This window comes from Saccostrea cucullata, unplaced genomic scaffold (assembly GCF_032062105.1).
Source record: "Saccostrea cucullata isolate Sc308-1 unplaced genomic scaffold, CSIRO_AGI_Scuc_v1 ctg300, whole genome shotgun sequence".
NCBI lineage: Eukaryota > Metazoa > Mollusca > Bivalvia > Ostreida > Ostreidae > Saccostrea > Saccostrea cuccullata.
The window spans coordinates 275538-297057 of NW_026928669.1; the positions used below are offsets into that span (position 1 = coordinate 275538).

The 21520-nt window shown below is 33.2% G+C and overlaps 1 protein-coding gene across 1 annotated transcript; it reads right to left on the bottom strand.

Annotated features, from left to right (window-relative positions):
- Window positions 1-1262: 1262 nt before the first annotated feature.
- LOC134278339 (crystal protein-like) lies at window positions 1263-6391 on the bottom strand. The gene is made up of 5 exons (XM_062760648.1): window positions 5764-6391; window positions 4273-4393; window positions 2995-3184; window positions 2549-2679; window positions 1263-2263 (listed from the first exon to the last, which is right to left on the bottom strand). Exons 1-5 carry the CDS (start codon window positions 5931-5933, stop codon window positions 1277-1279), a joined length of 1599 nt encoding a protein of 532 aa, XP_062616632.1. The 5' UTR covers window positions 5934-6391; the 3' UTR covers window positions 1263-1276.
- Between the last annotated feature and the right edge of the window lie 15129 nt (window positions 6392-21520).

The window sequence follows — 21520 nt, forward strand, 5'->3', positions numbered from 1 at the left end:
TACTTGACGTTTTGGTCCCCATTTTTCGAATTAACGTCAGAAAAAGGGCAATTCAATTTCCTTTTGATATGCCTTTTAGTGAATTAGAACTGGGTATTTTGAGATTAAAAATAGTATACTTGTGTTATATAAATTCGGTACTTTTGTTAACAGTCTAAGAAAAATTCTGGGCCTTTATTATGCAAATATATAGTGTTTCTCTTTTTCTCCTCTAGATTATGTCGGCATGGTCACAAATGTCACGGAGTGATCGCCATCACGATATCTGTACCACTTGACTGGACTTTTGTGTCCCACACCGGCCCTTTTGTGTTGCGTTCTGTTTGCATATGATTGGATTGTGTGTGACTGTATATAAGTGATACATAGACAAAACATTTGCTGCATGTCTTGCAGATGTACTTCTAATATGGCAAAGTTTTATTTGCCTTTAAAAGACTGGCACGGACATTTTTATACCTATCACTATGCATGGACTTGATGACAGTGCCCAGTCTTACTTCGTACGTGTGAGTGTACAGAGACAAAGATGTACTATGTATATACGACTCATTCGCTACATGCAGTGCAAAGTAACGATTTTAGTGTCCCTTTGCCTGCACTCATGTGACTTTATTCACCTCATCAATGACATTATGGTGACGTTTATTTGTGATTACACGGACTTAACGTTGACGTCTATCTGGACATTCCTTCTGCAGTTTTTCCTTTGCCAGTGTGTACCCTTGTATATATATAGTTCTTGCATGGATTGTTTTATTGTTGAAGTAAACTTTCATGTAAAATGAACTGAAGTTTGTTTAAGTCGTCTAATTCCCCCTCCCCCAATAAAAATTGTCTAACCCCATGCAAATTTTGACCAAAACTTTAGCAATTCAAGGAAAAGGGCTACTAGTAATTTTAATAAAAATATATTGATATTCTTTGACCTATACAACTAGTACTTTTTAGTTTTACTATATTTACATATGGCATTGATATTAAAAGGACTTTCTCAAGCCACCCTTTACTCTGCCTTTGTCACATTGAAAAACATGCCCAATAGTCACATATTTTCTATGACGTCATACATATATGGATCGACCTTAAAAATAGGGCTTTATATTTATGATAATTTTGAATCTAAAATCCGAAATGTTCTAATGTATTAGCTAGCGTTTTATAGATGTGCAACCAACGTAACGATTAAAATTTGATTAATATACTTTTAAAGAAACCAACCAGTAACAAGCTTTAAAAAAATAAAACAAGTAAAATTCATATGTGAGTGCTTAAACTATCCTCTAAAATCCATTTTATTAAATTTATCACAAATAGGTCCCTTATAGTCAAGTGTTACGTTTGACGTTGGGACCTTGAAATACATCACAGCCCTAGGTAATTCAGACGTCTGATCGTAAGATGGCCACACAACAGACGAATTGTTAGTACTAGCACCATTTGGATTTCCATGTTTAGCAAAGTTTGTCCAATATATTAGAATGTCATTTTCCAGACGAATTTCTTCTTGGTTGAGAGGAAACACTTTCTGGAGATTCTGAAATAGATAAGGTATATCACCTCCATGACATGCGTTGTCATGGCAATTCTCCATAATGCCTGTGCCATTCAGAAATTTCATTCCATGGTCGAACACGTACAACCAGACTTTATGCTGAGAGAGTGACAAGTCTTCAGCGATCTGCCTCGTCGGACAAGTAAAAATATAGTCTGTGGCGAGCTCCGACAAAGCCTCGCGAGCATCTCGCGAGTTTTTGGGAGAATATCTCGAGAGCCACGTGAAAGCCTCGTTTTGATTGATCATTAACAAAAGTCCCGAATACGTCATCATATTCATTGGCGATGTAAATATGTTGTACACATACGTCAATCCTTCGTGTGCGGTTGTACCAATGATCAGTGATTTATTGGCAAGAAGTCCTTTCTCTATAGCAGTGTGAGGATTAACCGGAACCTCGTCACCGTCATAATGAGGTGACCAAGGCAAAAACCGCTGAAGAACATTTCCTGTAGCACCAGTAGCCCTTTGTGCCCTTACAACTTCCATAGGCAATCTCCGACGCAAGCAACGAATGTTTTGTGGAGAGCAGTTGAGATTTCGACTGAATTCAACTCCTTGAGAATAGGCATCTTGGAATGACTTGGGCGGAATGCTAAATGGACCGCTTTGAATGATGGCTCGCTGGAACAACTTATCTGCTTTTCTGGAGGTTAGATGAATCAGTGCTGACAAAGCCCCGGCACTTTGACCAAAGAGAGTAACCTAAAAGTTAAAAATATTTATGAACACTGAAAAAAGTTCAGTCAAATACTCAAATTTAAGGATACATTTTATTTTAGAATCATGCAATCATAAAATATCCCATTAAGAATAAAAGATATAAATTTTTACCCATTTTCAACATAAAAGAAACAAATTTTAATGTTAAAAAGTACAGTAAGATTTATTAGCCTTTTTGTGTTCTCTCTATTTCAGTTTTTGATGTCTCACAATAGTTAAAACCATTGTAAATTTAAACTGACATTGACAATTTTTATAATAGCTTACATTTTCCGGATTTCCTCCGAATTTTTGGATGTTTTTGTTCACCCATTCCAAAGCCAACCGCTGATCTTTTATCCCATAATTCCCTGTTGCTGAACCTGGACCAGTTCCTGTCACCAGAAATCCCAACGCTCCTGGAATATCACAGTTAAACATTTCTGATTTCAATGATAAATTTTTTTATGACATTGATGCTTATTCATGGATGTAGCATAAGCCGACGGATGACCTATATTATATGCATTGTTACCATTTCTCCAACCAATTAAACTGTACATACTCTTCTTTAAAAAAAGCGGGAAGATAAAATTGACAGAGTCTGAAGACTAAAAGTTAAAGGTCTAACAATGATAGCCGCAAAGCAGATTCTTCTCGATATGCTCTTTGTATAAGATTGATAAATTGAAAGCCCTTTCATTCTATTTACTTAAAATATTAAATTAACTTACCCAATCGGTAATTTACTGTAACGACGATGACGTCACCCCTTTTTGCAAATAATTCCGCATTATAGATGTCGGCACCAGCTGTGAAGGATTCGAACGCACCACCATGTAGAAACACCATGACCGCTTTTCCGCTGCTAGGCGCCGTATTTAGAGGCATATATACATTTAGGTATAAACAGTCTTCAGACATCTAAACATAAAGAATTTTTTTAATCTTAAAATTAAATTCGACTACAAGTATTCAGGTCAGAAAAATCTAAGCCTTCGTAACTGACATTGGGAACAAAATTAAAATATGGGACGGTGACATACAAATATGCTTTCACTTTACCTGTATAAATTTAAATAAATATGATGAAGCGACAGAAAATCTTAGCGTTCATGCATCTTATCAAATCATTAGAATATCTAAATAAATGTTCTGAAAGTCTTTTTGTCACTGGCTTTAATCAAAGTCGATCTCAACTTTAAAGTTAGAAAAAAAAAATTAAAATTTTCTTCTACAAAGAACATTTTTTAAAAATTTAACAAATGATAGACTATACTGAAAATGTTATGATAATATGTAAAAATTTTTACAGTGAAAGTTGACTAATCTGGATATTTTGTATTCCGAAATTTTGTCTGATATGGTGTAAACAACACGCCCCCTTTCACTTATTTCAATAGTTTAAAATGTCTTATCCGGAATGTTGCTCATGAAATTGACGAATCCGGTCAATCTATTCGAAATCAATGGCGACAGGATTAGAAAAGTTTTAATGTATTTTGAATTTTATGTTAATTTCACAATTGTGAGTACATTTACAATGTACGTTTTTATATTTGATAATCTTGTCTGTGGAATGTAGAACTGAACTACGATGAAGAGATATCATTTACATGTCATCCTTCTTTAGAAATGGAGTGGGTTCAAAAACGAAACAAAATTGAGATTAATTAGACAATTAACACCTTAATCAAGGTTGATTAGTCCTCTGAATGATGGATATGGGCATCCTAAAAAATACGTAAGTCATTATGAAGTATACCTTCCCTTTACAAAAAAATTGGAAACTTCATCATGCATTAATCATTTGTCTCAAATCGCCCGAGACCCAGACTATTGCGAAAGTAGGTAAGTAAAGCGAAATAAAAATAGTCAGAAGCTGTGTCATCATATGATTCAATGAACGGAAATATCATATATGGTATAATAGATAAAATTCGAAGGCACACATTTCACAAAGTGAACAAAGAACACTTAAAGATGATTACTGTACAAATAGGTCGACCTACTTCACGTATGCACAATCCCAGCATCTGGTTGGCGCCGCATGGCGGCTGCAGGCACATTGGGCGCACGTATCGAGCATCCCACATGTTGTCCCATCGCGAAGGCTCGCGTGGATCTTCCCATCTAAAATCAAAAAATTAAAATATTCTTTAATTTAATTTGTTCAAGCAAAATTTATTTCCATCGTCTTTAAATTTTACGACATTGAGTTTGACGAAGTTTTGAAAAATGGCGTATCCCTCATTCATGGAATCTAACATTCTGCAAGTTGTCCGACACAACTTAAGAATTCTTAAAATTTTATATACTTGTCTAATTATAGAAAATGGGTCTATAGTGTATAAACTGCATGCGTAAAACCATGGCCGTATTTTGTCTAAGATTTGAGGTTTAATATTTTCATATTACATTAAACAACTTGTATGGTAAAGTCTTATTTGCTTTGGGTTAACTTTCAGTAACAACCGCATGCTTTTTAACGGAATTTGACGAACTTAGCTATTTTATCTTAAAAACCTGGGTTTAGATTTTGATTTTTTATTCGCTTTTAAGCGAAACTGACACCCAGCGCCGAAGATGAAATGCGACAGAAGAAACTTGATTTACATATTCTTTAGAATTGAAATGCACCATGCAAGGACGTTTCCTGGTATTAGCGTTATGTGGGTGAAGAAAACAAATTATCGCGAAAAGTAGATATCATTTCTAAGATAACCAATGCCAAAACGTTTTGATGAGGATAAAAGGCTGTCAAATCAGCATATTTTTATCTGCTCGAAAAATCGCTTTGTATATGAATACTAGTATGCACATTATTGGGTTTTTATGGATAAAAAGTCGGGGACATGCAAATTAACACAGAATTTTATGAAATTGAGATCAAGATTCGAGTTGAATATATGGCCATTTATGGTATATCTTTCAGTAAACGAGAAATTATGTGCACAATATCACAACATTAAGAGATTTACCATCCCCACCAAACCTGTATGCGTTATCCGAAGTCATAAACATTGCCTGGATTGGCAGGTCTGTTGTTTTTGAACCTATGTAACATGATTTTTCCCTCTGCCAAATATTGAAAAATATAATATGAGATCAATATCAAGACAGAAATGCCTCGTTTACTTTAATCCTCAGACATCAAAATGAACAGATCTTTGTATAACTAACTGACTGGTGTTTTCACAAAGATCATCATTATTAAATATTATCACTTTACAAATGGTCGCAATTTTATGTCATCGAAAAAGGAAATAATCATAGCAAGTTTCCAAACATATTACATATATATTTACCATAATTTACAACGCGGAGGGTATAAATTCTTAGCATCATCACTGAATATGAAAAAAATTTCACTAGCTTTAACTTGCTAAATAAATCAGACAACCCTACCCAACCCAGTTCTTCCTGAATTTATTATTCAAATAAAAAACTTTATATAAAAGAAAAACTTACAAGTTTATAAACTTGTCTTGACAGTTACTTACCTTCCCGGAGGCTGAGCAAAAGGGACTCCAAGAAACACTATAGCACTGTCCGTAACCTTTCCTTGAATCCACCCATGTGCTGTTTCTACAAAAACACATTCTACACATTTACAACCAAGATATCCAATAATTACTAGCATTAAATATGTTCTCCATGAGCTCTTCCCCATGGCTTTTTTCGATAATTGTTTATTTTTGTTGTGGAATACTTAAGAAAATGCCCTCTCCCTAAACACAAATGACTGACGTATACCTGCCCGCAGGCCATGACGTCACTTGTTATTTCGGTGATTAGTACATATATAAATCATGTATTGGCATTCAAACTGTCCATCGAGGAATTTCATATTTTGTAAGCCTTCATGTGTATCTTTATATGTTTGTTTGTTTCGAGTTGATTTGATGTATTTATATTTAAGGTGTCATACTTAATACTTTTTCGATTTCTAATTTGTAGGACTTTAAATAATTTTAAACTTACTACGTTTAGTTTTAATTAAAGTCTGAGTATGCGCATTCACAGTTTCGAAAGATTCTTTAGTACATTCATACAAATTGGATAGGTGAAATGCTTTCATATGGGTAATTCATTGGAAGCTAGTTTCATTCCTTTTATGTTTTTCATGAAATATGAAGATAACAAACAATAAATCTACCTTAGAAGTCCATTGAAACGATACAAATCAAGAGTACAGCAAACGCGGACCTATATAAAGATCAGAGGTGGGGTTAGGTGCCATGACGGAGTAAGCGTCCCACGCGACCAATAATACCCGCCGTTATAATATATCAACGTTGAAACGAATGCAATAGTTCTGCTAGATACATAGGTTTTTATATAAATATTTTTAACAAATAATTTTTCCCCTCTTCTTGTATATATATTTTTTAAATTATGATAAATGTAATACCATCCTCGCAATGCCTAGCTGCAGAACTGTAGCTCTACGAAAAAATATATTTTTTTGGAGAGCTACAGTTGTGCAACTACGCAGTGATAAGGATCCTGAATCATCACGTTGCCGTTATACCCTGGCAGGGCTTGCTTCTCTCATTGAGAAGTACGAATCAAATAAAAAATTTCACAAAAGGTTAATGTTAACAAAAAGGATTACTTGACACCTCAAATGCACGTGTTGTTTATCATAAAATGGCCATGAATTCATGTGATTGGTTAAAAGATATGAAAAACAATAAGGGAGAAAGTAGGGTAACGACAAAATCTTGCCCCTTATTTGATGTAAAAATTGGAACACTGGTAAAATTGTGATAGTTTGTAAGTTAAGAACTTAAAATGATGCTTGCTCTAAAACCAGCACTAATTGGATTCAAAGCTTTCACAGAAGCCACTAGAGAGTGCAGAAGTAGGATGTTTTCCTGAATTTCCTCAATTCTGGTACAATTTCAAAGAAAGACACTCAAAATCAGGGGCCAAATAGAGGTCATACCCTATCTTGTCCTTTAGATTTTTTAATTTTTCCGAAAGACGTCGCTTCAGTCAGCCCACGTATAATGAATTGAATACCGTTGAATGAAATACCGGTATGCCAGAGGCCCAACGGCATCATGTTGACTCAGTACCCCTGGCATTGCGAGGATGGTGTAATACTAGAATTCTGTTTTTTACATGTAACAATAACAAGAATAAATAAATAAATTTGAATATAGTTATAATTCTTAATTTCTCAGTAATTCCTCTTTTAATAACAGGAAATTATTATCCGAACAAGAAGTGTCTGAAATAATATCCGGCATTCCTTGAATTCCCAATCCCATGAGTGTAACTTTTCATTTGAACAAGGGGGTTGTTATTATTATGAGATATTCTATGTTTTCTTTGACGGAAAACAAAGTTTTCCATCTGTTTGCTTTTAATATAGTGTTAAAATATAATACACATTCTAATTCTGTCTGAAATTCAAATATGTTTGGATTGTCTAGATATGAAACACTCATTTATTCTCAACCTCCAATAAAAACTAACGAAATAACAGTCACTGTATGGGAGCATTGATTAACTTTATTCTTTGAATCGTTTTCCTCTACAAAGATCTACCTTTTTAATACATGTTTCCGTGTTTCGTTTGTTTAAATTTTAATGCAAAGAAGTGTTCTTATTGTTACTTAAAAATATGGAACCTCAGTATATGAAAATAGATTACACTAAGATATACTAGTCTTATTCTATAAATCGTTTGTGATGAAAGGTAGGAGCATGGTAACTAAAAGTAGAAATTTCAATACATGTAAAAAAAATTTCAGAACTCTATTCTTTCTACAGATTCAATCCAACTGAAAAATTACTGGGTATACAAGTAGACTATAATTATACACCTTCTCTGAAGGGGAGTGGGGGTCACAGCACTCACCTGCGTCAAAAAGGTCCTGCTATTTTCTTCTCCTATATATTTCTTAATAAATGTAAAGCTTGATTCCCCTGTTCTAGCCACACCCTACCCCCGGTAGCCTATTTTTCAAATGAAATTTTAAAATAATTTTCCTGTATATTCCTTTGTAAAACTTAGCTCTTCCATTGTGTCACAAAACTACCCACGGTGTCATGATTGGAAGTAACAACCAGAGAATGATTCCTTATCAATATGACTAAAAAAGTTTGTTTTTTTTCAAAAAAGGCTTTTTACAATTTTTTTTTGGTAAAACGTAGATCACCCATTGTGGCTTCACCCTTTGCACGGGGTTCTTGATTTGAACAAACTTGAATCTTCACTACATGATGATGATTCCATATCAATATGATAATAATGGCTTTTAAAAAGATTTTTCATATAATTTTATACTCTTATGTAAACCTTTGATTATGGTCTCAACCTACCAATTACTGATCAAGATCTTGATCTAAAAAAAAAAACAAACTTGAATCTACTTTATTTTAGTACAGTGTAAGTTTCACATAAGCTTTAACTTTTCTTGCTCAACATATATTATGAAGGTTTCACATACGCTTATCTTTTCAGATCCAATGGCTCTGAGACGATTTTTTTTAATATGACACAAAAATTCAAACGAATTCTTTATAATTATCACCCCCCCCCCCCTTGGAAGAGGGCGTGGCTCCCTTAATTTTAACAAACTTGAATCCCCTTCACCTAAGGATGCTTTGTGGCAAGTTTGGTTGAAAATGGCCTAAGTTTTTGGAGAAAAAGTCGAAAATGTTGAAAGTTTACAGACGGACGCTAAACAAAATGTGATCAGAAAAGCTCAGGAGCCTTCATCTCAGATGAATTAAAACGAGAATTCAAAATGCTCCTACAGATTTAGCCAGTCTTTAATTTAACTGTTTAAAAATTAGACTCCAAAAAAGGTAAATGATTATACTTTTGGGCATGGTTATTACTAATATAGAAATTTAATAAAAACCTTCTCTGCCTACAGTTTTAGCCTGATTTCAATATCTTGGTATACAAGTGAGTCAGACTATAGCAGGATCCATAATTCTATAATCATTTCTGCCATACCTACATGTAATGAAAATATCAACTTCTGTAAAAATTCTTCCTGTTCGCTTCTCCATTTACAGTTCCGTTTTAAACAAATAAAATACACTAAAAAACTATTTCTTTTTATAGGTTAATTTGTAACACAAGGAGACTGCACGCAGATACAAAATTTTGTATTAGTTTTTGATTTGATGAATGACGTTGCCATGATTCCCAAGATATATTTTTTGTAAAATGTTTTTAAAATGCTTTCCATCCTACAGTTTTTGTCTTATTTCAAAGAGAATTGGAACACAAGGACACTAATTGACACATTAATTTACCGTGACCTTTTTGCTGTTGCCATAGATACTAAAATTGAATGTCTTGTTATCATTACTTTCAAAATATAAAATGATATACTGTAAGAAGATTTTCCTCCCTTCCAATTTTCAATTAAATTTTCAAAGATAGAAAACTTTAAAGATACACCAAAAATATTTCCTCTGATGGTGTAATATTTATAATGCATCCGGAAATTTGGTTGTCCTAACTAATATAAAGTGATTAAAAGCAACAAGGACAGAATATACTAGAAGACATAAACATTAAACGGCACGTTTTATGGACAATCTGGTGTTTCTTTTTAAAACTTGGAGAATGCTTTTTCCATATAACAATTACCGATCGATAATTAAAAGTGCCAATGCAAAAAAAAAATAAAAATATCTTTTGAAGTTAAATATGTGCCATAAATTTTAAAGATTAATGGGTGAATGTTTTCCCACTTGTTTTCTTTGAAATATACATTTTTGTCTGTGACAAATGTAACCTAGAATAAAACCTCGTTTCAAGCACAATAAAATCAAACAAGGTTATTACCGTATCATGTTGTACACATTTTTGCTTTTGAGAGACTCTTAGTTTCTTTAAAATAGACTAAAATATTGAAAGAATTTTGAGACAACCAAAGGCTTTCCGTATTATTTTAGAATAAACGAGTATTCATTTTGTACCTTAATAAATTGAAAATTAGATTATGATCCAAGGCAGGTATGACTAACTGTCTGCTATGGTTCCGTGGAGGTAAACGTTTATAGTACTCTGCATTCAATACTAGGAGTAAATTACTCTCAATCAAGGTAGTTACATATATGCAGTAAATTCAAATACAACATTGGCAGGATTCAGTTTTCATCTTATAAAAACGCATTTCCAAAAGACAGTCTGTCTTTTTAAAAAATTAAACGAAAAAAACTTTCTTCTTGTACTGATTTGAAGATCCGAGGTAATTGACTTTTTGGTACGCTTCTTTTTACGTATAACTGGTCTTATTTCATTAAAGCAAACCAAAATCTTTACAAAAATGTTTTTTTTAAATAAAAAGAACATTTTCAATAACTCCAGGCTGGGAAGTTGCTATCAGTAATTTATATGATCAAACAACGTCCAAGCAATAATTATAGGATTTTATGAACATGTAAATTTTCTGTAAATAAACCAAGACAAGCACGTTCTTTCTAGAACATTTTCATAAATCAAGTTTATCAAGGAAATTTTGTCTAAAATGTCTATGGTATCAGTTATACAATTTATCGTGTACATGTATACATAATTCCTGATGCTACAGCCCCATGCAGATGACATTAGAGTAGAGTGGGTTGATTTTTCTGTCCAACCGGAAGTCGAAAGTTGGTATCCTTGTCGTTTCAGCAGATGTTTGTAATTTCCCACTTATTGTCTTAATTTCAAAGAAAAATGTTCAAATTTGATTTGCTTTTATAAAAAGAATTTAATCCATTGAAAGTCTTTAGTTAGATGAAATGGATGTTTTGACAAATACTCGCTTCCGTTTGGCAAGGTTGCCGGAGTCTTCAAAGAAAATTTCAACGCATACCGTGGCTTTTCCGTGTTTAACGGATCAAGCCTATAGTGGTGCTTTAAAGTTCCTTGATGGTGACATTGAACTATATGTACTATATATTCTTTCCAATGGCTAATTATAATCTTGGATAATATTTATAATACTTACATTTTAATAAAATTTGCAAATAAACTCCGAAACGGCTGTACCAGAGTTCTTTCTATCTCCTCTAGAAATAGGCTAGGTGTAAGGTGGTGTCCGTAAACTATATTCAAATTTCATTCGCAAAGTAATTATCGTTAATTTAATTAAAAGTCTACTTTCATTTTCGGTTTACAGCCTCAAAATGGCACAAAAAGGAGTACGATGGTGTTTCCGGTAAGCAGATCTAAGTTACTGACATTTTTTGATGAAACTGACATCAAGCAAGCATTTAATTTTTTCATAAAACATCATTAATGAATTATTCAATCAAAATTTGATGTAAGTGATATAAAAGAAGTGTGTACTGATTAGAAAACAAAATGTACAAATTCTTTCCGTTTATGTCCGATCTCACTCTTTACTGAAAGTTCTAGAAAGTCAGATGACACCGGTTAAACAGGGAGATAATCGAGGCGATTATAATAATGAATGAGGATAGAAATAATTGTAAAGCATTTGGCAATACAATGAGTTTATGAATATATCTTTTGAAAGTAAGTTGTGCTAATGAACTTATTAATGGCTATGGTTTCAATATATGAAGTAAATTTTGGTGCATTTTAGCATTTGAATTTTTTCGTATCTTATCAAAGCTTTTAAAATGTGTGTCGCAACTTTAAAGTAGGTCACTTTGACCTAATTTTTGGTTGAGTAAAATATTTATACAGATGGACATATCATGTCAAAATGGTCAGAAAGCTTCATACTCTTCATTAACATCTAAAATAGATATTTAGAATTTTCAAATTTATGAACAAGTAAACTTTTTTACCAGATCAATTTTCCTATAAAGATTTAATAAAATTCTGGTGCAAATAGTGAAAGCACATTTCTGTATATCAAGAAATAATAAATGTAAATGTACGTATTAATGTTACAGAGAAATTACATTGCAACTGAAAACGGCTCTTTTATAGGTACGATAATGTAAAACATTACAAATCTATATAGACGGCGGCGGATGGGTACAAGTTGTAGTAAGTCTTTACATGTATAATATCCTTACACATGTCCGGGGGGGGGGATTGAAAATGATAGTAAGTATTTAGTATTATTGTAACCGATATTTGACTTGAACACCAGAAGAAATATCTCCTCATATATTACGATTATATAGTTTTGGGCAGACAGCTTAAATGATACTTGACTCAATATTCAATTATATAGTCTATGTAGCTATGAGCTAGATATTTCCTGGGGCATTTTCCAATTTAGAAACAATTTTCGTCGGTTATTGACCTTACATGTATCTAAAATGACTGGTAATTCAAAGAAAACATATTACATAACATTCAGACTAAAGGAGGAAGCTGTAATAAATTGTTCTTTAGGGAAAGTCATGTGGCACACTTTGATCAGGAACGTTCTCTTGAGCGTTTGGTTGTGCTCATTGTAAAATACAGTCATAAAGACATGTTGAGCATTGCAATTTGGTAATTATTTACCAGAGCGTTTTAGATAGCATTAATGTAATGCATCCGTTACATCGGAGAAATGCCTTAATATGAATAATCGTAAACTGAATAGGGCAATTACTTCCGTCGCCCTCGTAACATAGTGGCCATAGTGGGGGTATTCAGTTCAGGTGAGCTAAAAATTTATCCCAAACCTAGATGTCTTCTCGTGGCCTCAGGCAATACTCTTTGGAAGCATACAAGTGTCAAGTTTTTTAAAAAGAAGATGGGCGCATTTGGCGTGTGATCTGCAGGAATCATTTGTACGAAACATTTATGGTTTAAATGTCCATAATATGGTTGGCTAAGCATAGCTGGACAGATTTTACGAACACGTCCATAGGTTTTTGTCCCCCGCTTGAAAAGTGGGGGATATTAATTTGGGTTTGTCCGTCCGTCCGTCGGTCCGTCTTTCTGTCTGTCTGTAACGCTTTCGGTCCCACACGATATCTCGAAAACCCTTGAGCTTTTGCAATGAAATTTAGCATAGCAACTCCCTATGGACTAAAGAAGACCCCTATTGATTTTGAGGTCAAAAGGTCAAAAGTCAAGGTCATAAATAAGCAAATTCTGTCTGTTATAACACTTTCGTTTCCACACGATATCTCTAGAACCATTTGAGCTATTGCAATGAAATTTTACATAACAACTCCCTTTGGCATAAGGAAGACCCCTATTGATTTTGAGGTCAAAAGGTCAAAGTTCAAGGTCGTAAATTTATACATTCTGTCTGTATGTAACACTATCATTTCCGGGCGATATTTCAAGAAGATTTTGAGCTTATGCAATGTGATTTTATACCAAAACTCCCTAGGACCTCTCTCACCCCTCTCAAAGTGCCCTGCCCTGTTTGTTTTATTAGTATTTATAGTATTACATGTCGCTATTTTTAGCACAGGGGCGTCAGGAGAGTTACTGCGTGTAAAACAGGTTCTCGGCGGACTTTATGTTCTTATTACATCTATTAGAACTGTTTAATAAAGGCTAAATAAATCAAACACCATGGATTGTGTAAAATTTTGCGAATACCGAACATGAATATATACATATATGTGACTTCAGTTCTGCATATACTTGACTCCAAGGAAAGCGATTCCGTTGTCTAGTGGTATGTCTCTCGCTTCACATGTGAGAGGGCCCGGGATCGAATCCCGGACGATCCTTTTTTTTCTTTTTTTTTTTACTAAATGATAGTATTCAGCATGTGAAATGAAAAATTTATGATGTTATAAAATCATCATTACAGTGTGATAAATATTCCATATTAAAAGAATCTTCTATACACATAATAAAGAATAAGCAATCAAATCTTTATATGCATATTGACATACATGTATTTTATTTGCTTCAGTATACATGTATACATTTAATAATTCTACAAATTCAGTCAGGGGGATCCGACTTTTTCCCTAAGCGCGGGACACGAATTCTCTGAATTAGCTTGTTTTCCATTTAGTTTGAAAGACTTTGTCAGATTGTAACATTTATGTCCGTTTTTCCTAGGGGGTACTATAACATACATGTAGTAATGTTTCACAAAAAATAAACACCTAAAATATTTAATGCATATATGCATGATACGTGTACATATACATTACCGAATTATAGAAGATTGGAATTGATTTCGTTCGACAACCAAACTGAACCAATAGATCTGATTCAAAATTTTAATACATCAGTACATGAAAAACTGAAAAAATAAATGGTTTGCATGGGGAAAAAAATAACGCCCCATGTAAGACTCGAACCAAAAACTTTTCGCTTCGAGTGCACTGAACAGGTACATGTAGCCCAACACACTGAGCTACCACTGCTAAACATATACAGATGATTTTAAAAGGACAAAGAAGTACCACATTCACACATTTGGATTTTTGGGGGAAATATTCATTTTTGGTGGTCTCTGGGTCTTCTCTCCATTTTTTTTAAAAATGTGTATTCGTTTCTTTGAATAAAAATACACACATATAACGTTTAAAAATCAAAGTACTTAGAAGAACAGAGAGCCGGGCTCATTTACAGAGTAGAATGGATTTCTTACTTGAATCACGTTTATATTCTGATGAAAAAATTATTTTAATACTATCAATATAAATGATAAGACACTGACAGTGAGTTTTTTCAATCCTAATACCACGGTCCGATTTTGTCAGAATAAGAATTAATCTGGTACCGCAGCTGAATGTAAACAAACAGGCCAGTCTGGTTCCCCCTCCTGCTTTACCTCGTATGTGTAGAGAACTACGGTAACACTGATTATCAAAAATCCTTACGCTAATGAACTATGTTCTTTGACTTATGAAGTTTTCAAAGTCATTACTACTAATGTTTATTTTATATAGATAAAACTTCGTTTTATTTTTGTTGCTTCATTTAGCGTTTGTATTATCTCAAAAGCGGTTGAGAGTAAGAACTATATTTTTGCATGTAACTTTGAAATGGCGACTATGGGGTTAACATCCTGCCTTGAACAGGATCACATAAGCCGGCAATTGCTCTTTGAGCAATAAGCCCGGCTAATCATGGAGAGAAGACCCAGAGATGGAAAATTTTTAGAAAAACGTGTTTAAAAATATACCATTTTTTATTATATACCTAACGTGTATCACTCAATTTTACTGTAGAATTAACGCAATCACGTGACGTCGTGATCCGACTTTCCGGATCACCACACTGTGGTTTTCTGAATCCATATCACCACTCTCCGAGACTGATGAGTTGTACGCAAAAACATGATGTTATTTTTCTTGCGCGTTAAAAAGTTTATTGTTATTATGCTTTGTTTTATGGATAAATATTATGCAATTGATCTCTAAAGTTTTATTTTGCTATATTTAGCTAGTTAATAGGGGGTATATAATAAATTTATCATTATAACAGTAACTTTATCCGAAGAGCCGTATCACGTCTCGTTGACAGGCGCGGATCATCAGATCAAACTCGCGTCTCGTTAGATCTGATAATCCGCGCCTGTCAACGAGACGTGATACGACCCTGTCAAGTTACTTTTATAATAATATATATGTACCAAATGTCTGATCTGGCCATTTTTCAAGTTATTTTTTAGCAAATCAAAGCCCAATTTCGGGAAAATATTTTCCTTTCCTGTTGCACAGGGACCCGACAAATTAAAAAAAACGTTAAAATTTCATCGAGACATGTCGATAAATTTTTCTTTTTTCAATACGCCCAGATTCCTGCCGAATGCCAATCAAAAGCGCCCTCTTTATTTAAGTTGATTGCTTTTTCCAGCGAGGGATCTTTTTCGTGTCCGCACGTAGTCTGACACCGGATTTTAAACGGTCTCATCCGAAGGGCTGGTCTCAGTGCTCCGCAATGTGATTCGAATCTTCGACGCAAGCAATAACTCATTACTCCGCGACTCTAGAGCAAACAAACTAACCACTGCTTCACAGGGGTAACCCTTCCCTTTAAAATGTCCAAAAGGTATCTCGAAGAGAACGATAGATAGAGAGAAAATATCAACAGTGGAGGTAATATTTTAAAGGATCGCTTTGTATCAGCAGACAGCAATAGCTTAATTATCATTGTGGGCCGGAAGAAAAGAATGGCGTCATGGCTGTTGAAAATTACATTATGGTTGGCTCATCTTGCTTTGTTCTAAGCAGGGAGGATTAACAGATGGGTGTTTTTGGCATAGTTATCAGATGAAACAGTCATTTTTGCGCTCATTTAATCTAACTTGGATTGATGATTATGTCATGTGTAATCGATCTATCTTACGATATCATTTTATGTAAGCTTATGATGCTACTCTCGTAATAAAAATATTTTATGTCAAGGACATGTCGAAAGGACATGTCGATTAAATGTATGAGTTGGAATATTATGTAAAACGATTATTTTACCATTCCATAGATATGTGTCTACTTATTCCAAAATAACCAATCATTAAGGTTTATCCTTTTCTTATCGTGTGCATTTCAACTATTGATTTGAAAGCCTCACTTTTATCACAAAACATTTCAGCTAACCTTTTTTGATGTTAAAGTCATGTGCATGTAATCGATCTTTTGTTTTTTGGAAGACATTTAATTAGGGCTGGGACTATACAACTTTTTTCTATATTGATACTATCACGATATTTGAGCCACGATAAGATATGTATCACGATATGTTTAATTGCTTATAAAATATTTTTTTGCATTGAAATAAACAAATTATTTCTTTGCAAATGAGAATAATTTATTCAAAATAGTTGTTTATATGTTGTAAAACAAAGTTATTTTACTCAAGTGGTGTTAATTATTATTTATTTCATATCTATATTTATATTTAACTTATTTATTTTATATATTAAACCCAAATGTTAAATAAACAAAGAAAAACAGAAGTCAGATTTTTGGGGGGCGATATTTCGATATTTTTTTCAAATGTAGCGATATGTATATCGTCCTCTCATATATTACGATATATCGATATATCGTCCCACCCCTACATTTAATTAAGCGCAAATATAAAGACTGGTAAGATATTATGAACTTTACTACAATACTACCATTGCAAACAATACATTGAACACCTGCTTTTTACAAGGGTTGTCCCAAAATTTCATAACTGAGCTCATATCTTTAAAAAATATTTATACATCTTTATAAAAATTCCTGGGTGGATAAAGTGTGTTCTTGGCAGATAAATATTTTACGAAGTTTTATCATGTTTACATGAAAACATAGACATAGATTTAAGATATGAAACTGAGAATAAGAGATGATAATCCTAAGAAGATCTCCGAAGCAGAGCCACATGCTATCCTTTTATAAACATTCAGATTAGCAAAAAAACAGAGAAGGCCCTCGTCAGAACCCCTACAAAATGAAAAAATGAAAAACTTTTTCCAAGAATTTCTGATTCCTCTGCTATCACAAAACAGTCGCCAGATGAAATATTCAAACCATTAAAAAAAATGAATTCTCAAGTGTGAGGAATGAAATCGGTATGTCAAGATCTGAAATAGATCGTAGAACAGTTTGATGCAACATTCACCACACAGTTTTGACGGACAAAATAGAACCAAAAAATTATTTTTCAAAAATAGGACTAGAGGAGGATACTACAACAATTACTCTTATCAGCCCATGAACCAGCATCGAAGAGAGCCAGAAAACTACGAGAGACAACAAAGCAATGCCCATCGAACACCTCCAAGAAACGACAATAAGAATAGAACTTCAGCACAAAACAACAGTAATCAAGGAAACGGAAGTGCGTCGGGCTCGAGGGCCAGAGTTCGACCCCAGATGTAAAACGGCCCAACACTCTCATCTTGTGCTACATGTAACAGCTAACCCGATGGCACCTTCCTCTCACAGTGTATACAGGAGATGTATATATTTGCTAGACAGTATAACATTGTCTGAAACCATACAGATTATACCCTTTTTTCATCCAAAGACCATCATTTAGTGTAGTCAAGATTAAGATCATATCAAGTCTTTTTTTGTACAAAGGTGTTCCACAGGGTTCAATACTTGGTCCTGTTATTTTTAATGATATTTTAAAATTTGTAACAAATTGTGACCTCTGCAATTATGCCGATGACAACACTCTCACAAACTCAAGTGATGATATTATATCACTTAAAATAAATGCAAGCAAATCACGAGAAATTTCAAGCTATATGTTTCGAAAAGAAAACTTAACAGGAGAACATTTGTTTTGAAATTGATGGTAATATGAATCACGAGAAAAACGAAATTAAAATTACTAGGCGTTACTATAGATTTTGAGCTTAAATTTAGCTCTCATATTTTAAACATTTGTAAAAAAGCTTCACAACTAAATGTACTTAAAGTGACATGGAAACAGTTTCAGCTAAAAATTTTCAGACTTATATTTCCATTTTCACAAATATTTATTTACTAAGATCTTTCTTATGCCTATCAATTTGAACATCAGTTGTCGAGATACAAGACAGTTTTAGAGCTCGAAACCTTTGTTATGTAAACAGGGTCCGTGTCATGTTTTTGTTTACATAGATTAATATATTCAAATCAGATAATTTCAATAAAGAAGTTAATTCTGAATACGCTTCTAATCTTATTAGACAGTTCCTAGCAATTTGCGGAATATCATTTTGCTATGAATAAGATATTTTCTATTTGTAAACAAAAACAAGGCACGAACCTTGTTTACATTATGAAGAACTTTACGTTCTGTATCTCGTTTGTTAATCAAAAAATGATGTTCAAATTTTTGTTGTTCATTTAAAACATTAAAATTGGCTTAAAAATTCAGTTGAAACTGTGTCAATGTTCCTTTAAATGAAAAGGAGTACACCTGACTAAATTAGGAAAACTAACAATTTTTCATACATTTATCATGTCAAACTTCAACTGCTGTCCATTAAATTGGCGTTTTTGTGGTGAACGTGAAACAAGAAAAAGGGGGAAAATACAGGAAAGAGCATTGCGTTTTGTTTATGACGACAACAAAAAAATCATATACATAATTATGTAGTTATCTTCTGGATACATCAAAATTGCCATGCCTCAAACTCCGGCGTATTAAAACAATGGCCATAGAATGTTTTAAGATTGTAAACAAACAAAGTCCATCTTACCTGCACGATTTTATCCATACTAAAGAAACTCCTTATTCCTTATATACACGACAACAAAACTACTGTTTTACCAAAAACAAGATTTTTAGAATTCTTTGCCAAAATTTTTTAGAAATATTACTACTTTTAACCAATTCAAATCAAATATAAGTAGTTGGTACGGAAATTGTTGTAACTGCTGTGCTTGTCGCTAATATTTTTATTTTTAGATACTAGTAAACAGGGTTTATTTCAATTTGTTAGTCTTAATGTGATGAATACTATGTCATTGTAAAGCATCATTGAGTTATATTGATATTTTAGTAGTGTGATATAATTCCTTTGCCCCCGTAATCGAAGATTCGGAGGTATATAGTTTAAGTCGTGTCCGTCCGTCTGTCTTTTTGTCCGCAAAAACTTTTAACCTTTAATGATTTTAATTTTTCATTAATACACAACAAGATTGTCACGTTGCTTAAGTATTAAGAATAAAAATAAAATTTGTGAAATTGCAAGGATGTGTCAATCAAACCCGTTCAAAAATTTAAAGTTTCAATAACTTTCAGATAAAATAAGATTTTTTATATATTTTCGTGTGAAATGCTATTGCGATATACTAGTAGATGTCGTGATATTATACAGAATATTTGAGAAAATATTAACTTCAAATCTGTGTCTATGCACCTTCAAAGCTTATGAAAAGAGGGTTGTGATAGCGTTTATGTAATACATTCGAGATTGCTTTTTTTCGTTATGTAATACATTTGAGGCTTCTTTCCAGCTTGTCAGAAAGGCCCGAGAAGTCGCAATTGGTTTACTTTCCAACTCTGTTGAGGTAATAAAAATGTATGATGAAAGCAAGGACTAGACGGTACACAATAATCCTATTTTGCTCAAAACCCAAATATCGTTTAGCAATAAAAAAAAGTTATTTCAATGACAGATGTCTCTACACTAATTTATAACATAATTTTTTTTTTGTTTGATAGCGTTTTGGTTGCATGTTTTCTGAGTTTTTGAGCTTGAACACTGTTCGTTATCTCCATATATTTCATTGTATTCATACCTTTGAAGAAAAACATGGGTTTATTGCTGTAATGAACTATTTTTTGTTCGATGTCATTAAATTTTACTTTACAAATAATCGTCTTTGACGTAGTCTACATGTACTTTTATACGATGGTTGGACAAAGCTGTAGGAAGGGGAGTATATTCATTATTTCAATGAATTTTCATAGAAATTCTTATCATTATCTTAAATATATACACGATAAAACTTTCTTCCAAGTTCAAAAAAGATTTTTACAATGACGAACAGTAGTTTTACAAATCGCTTTTGAATTCTAAAAATAAGGAAGAAATTTGTTTTAATTTAAAAATTTTTTTGATGATAATACAAGAAGGTGTGGTATTCGATAAATTCAACTTGTAGGAATTCCAGCAATTTTTTTAAAACTAACATGTAAATAATGATGTACGTGTATTCAATTAATAAAAAAAATGAACGTCTGTTTCATATACGGATTTTTTCGTTAGGGCCAGCAGAACAAAATGGGTGTGATCAGTCGAAAAGGGGAGTGGGGGTGCTAATTCCTTCTTGGTTCGTGAAGTCAGTATTCGTCCTGCTCAGGTAATTCAAATAAGACTTTGGGGTTGCTTAGAATTCTTATTTTTTAAATTTGATTTTGACGTTTAATGACCAGCTTTCATATAAACTAATGATGTATAATGTTTCATTATAACCTCATATGGTGTTTTTGTCTTCCAACGGATTTAGAACCTAAAAATCTTGTTCAGATGATTAGATTCAGCAGTAGGTGCTGACACGAAAAAGATCCCTCCCTGCTCAATGGCCCTAAGTGCCGAGTATAGCTCTCCGCCGGCAAGTGGTGGTGTCTCCATATGAGTGAAATTTATGGAGAGGGACGTTTTACAATATACATACAATAAATAATGTGAATCAAAATTAAAGTAAATTTGTATTTCAGCAAAGGGTCTGGCTTTATTGCCGCCTTTATATAAATTTATTCTGCTGAGAAAAAAAATAAAGAGAGCTGCTTACATCATTTGTTTTTGATGACTGAGGAATAATTAGTTGCATTTCATAAGCAAGGATATCAGTCCGATGTGTAAGAGATATTTACAGTGTCAAAGTACCCAGAAGAAGAAGAAGAAGAAAAATAATAATAATAAGAAACAGAGTAAAAACAATACATATCGCTGGTTTTTCCGGAGT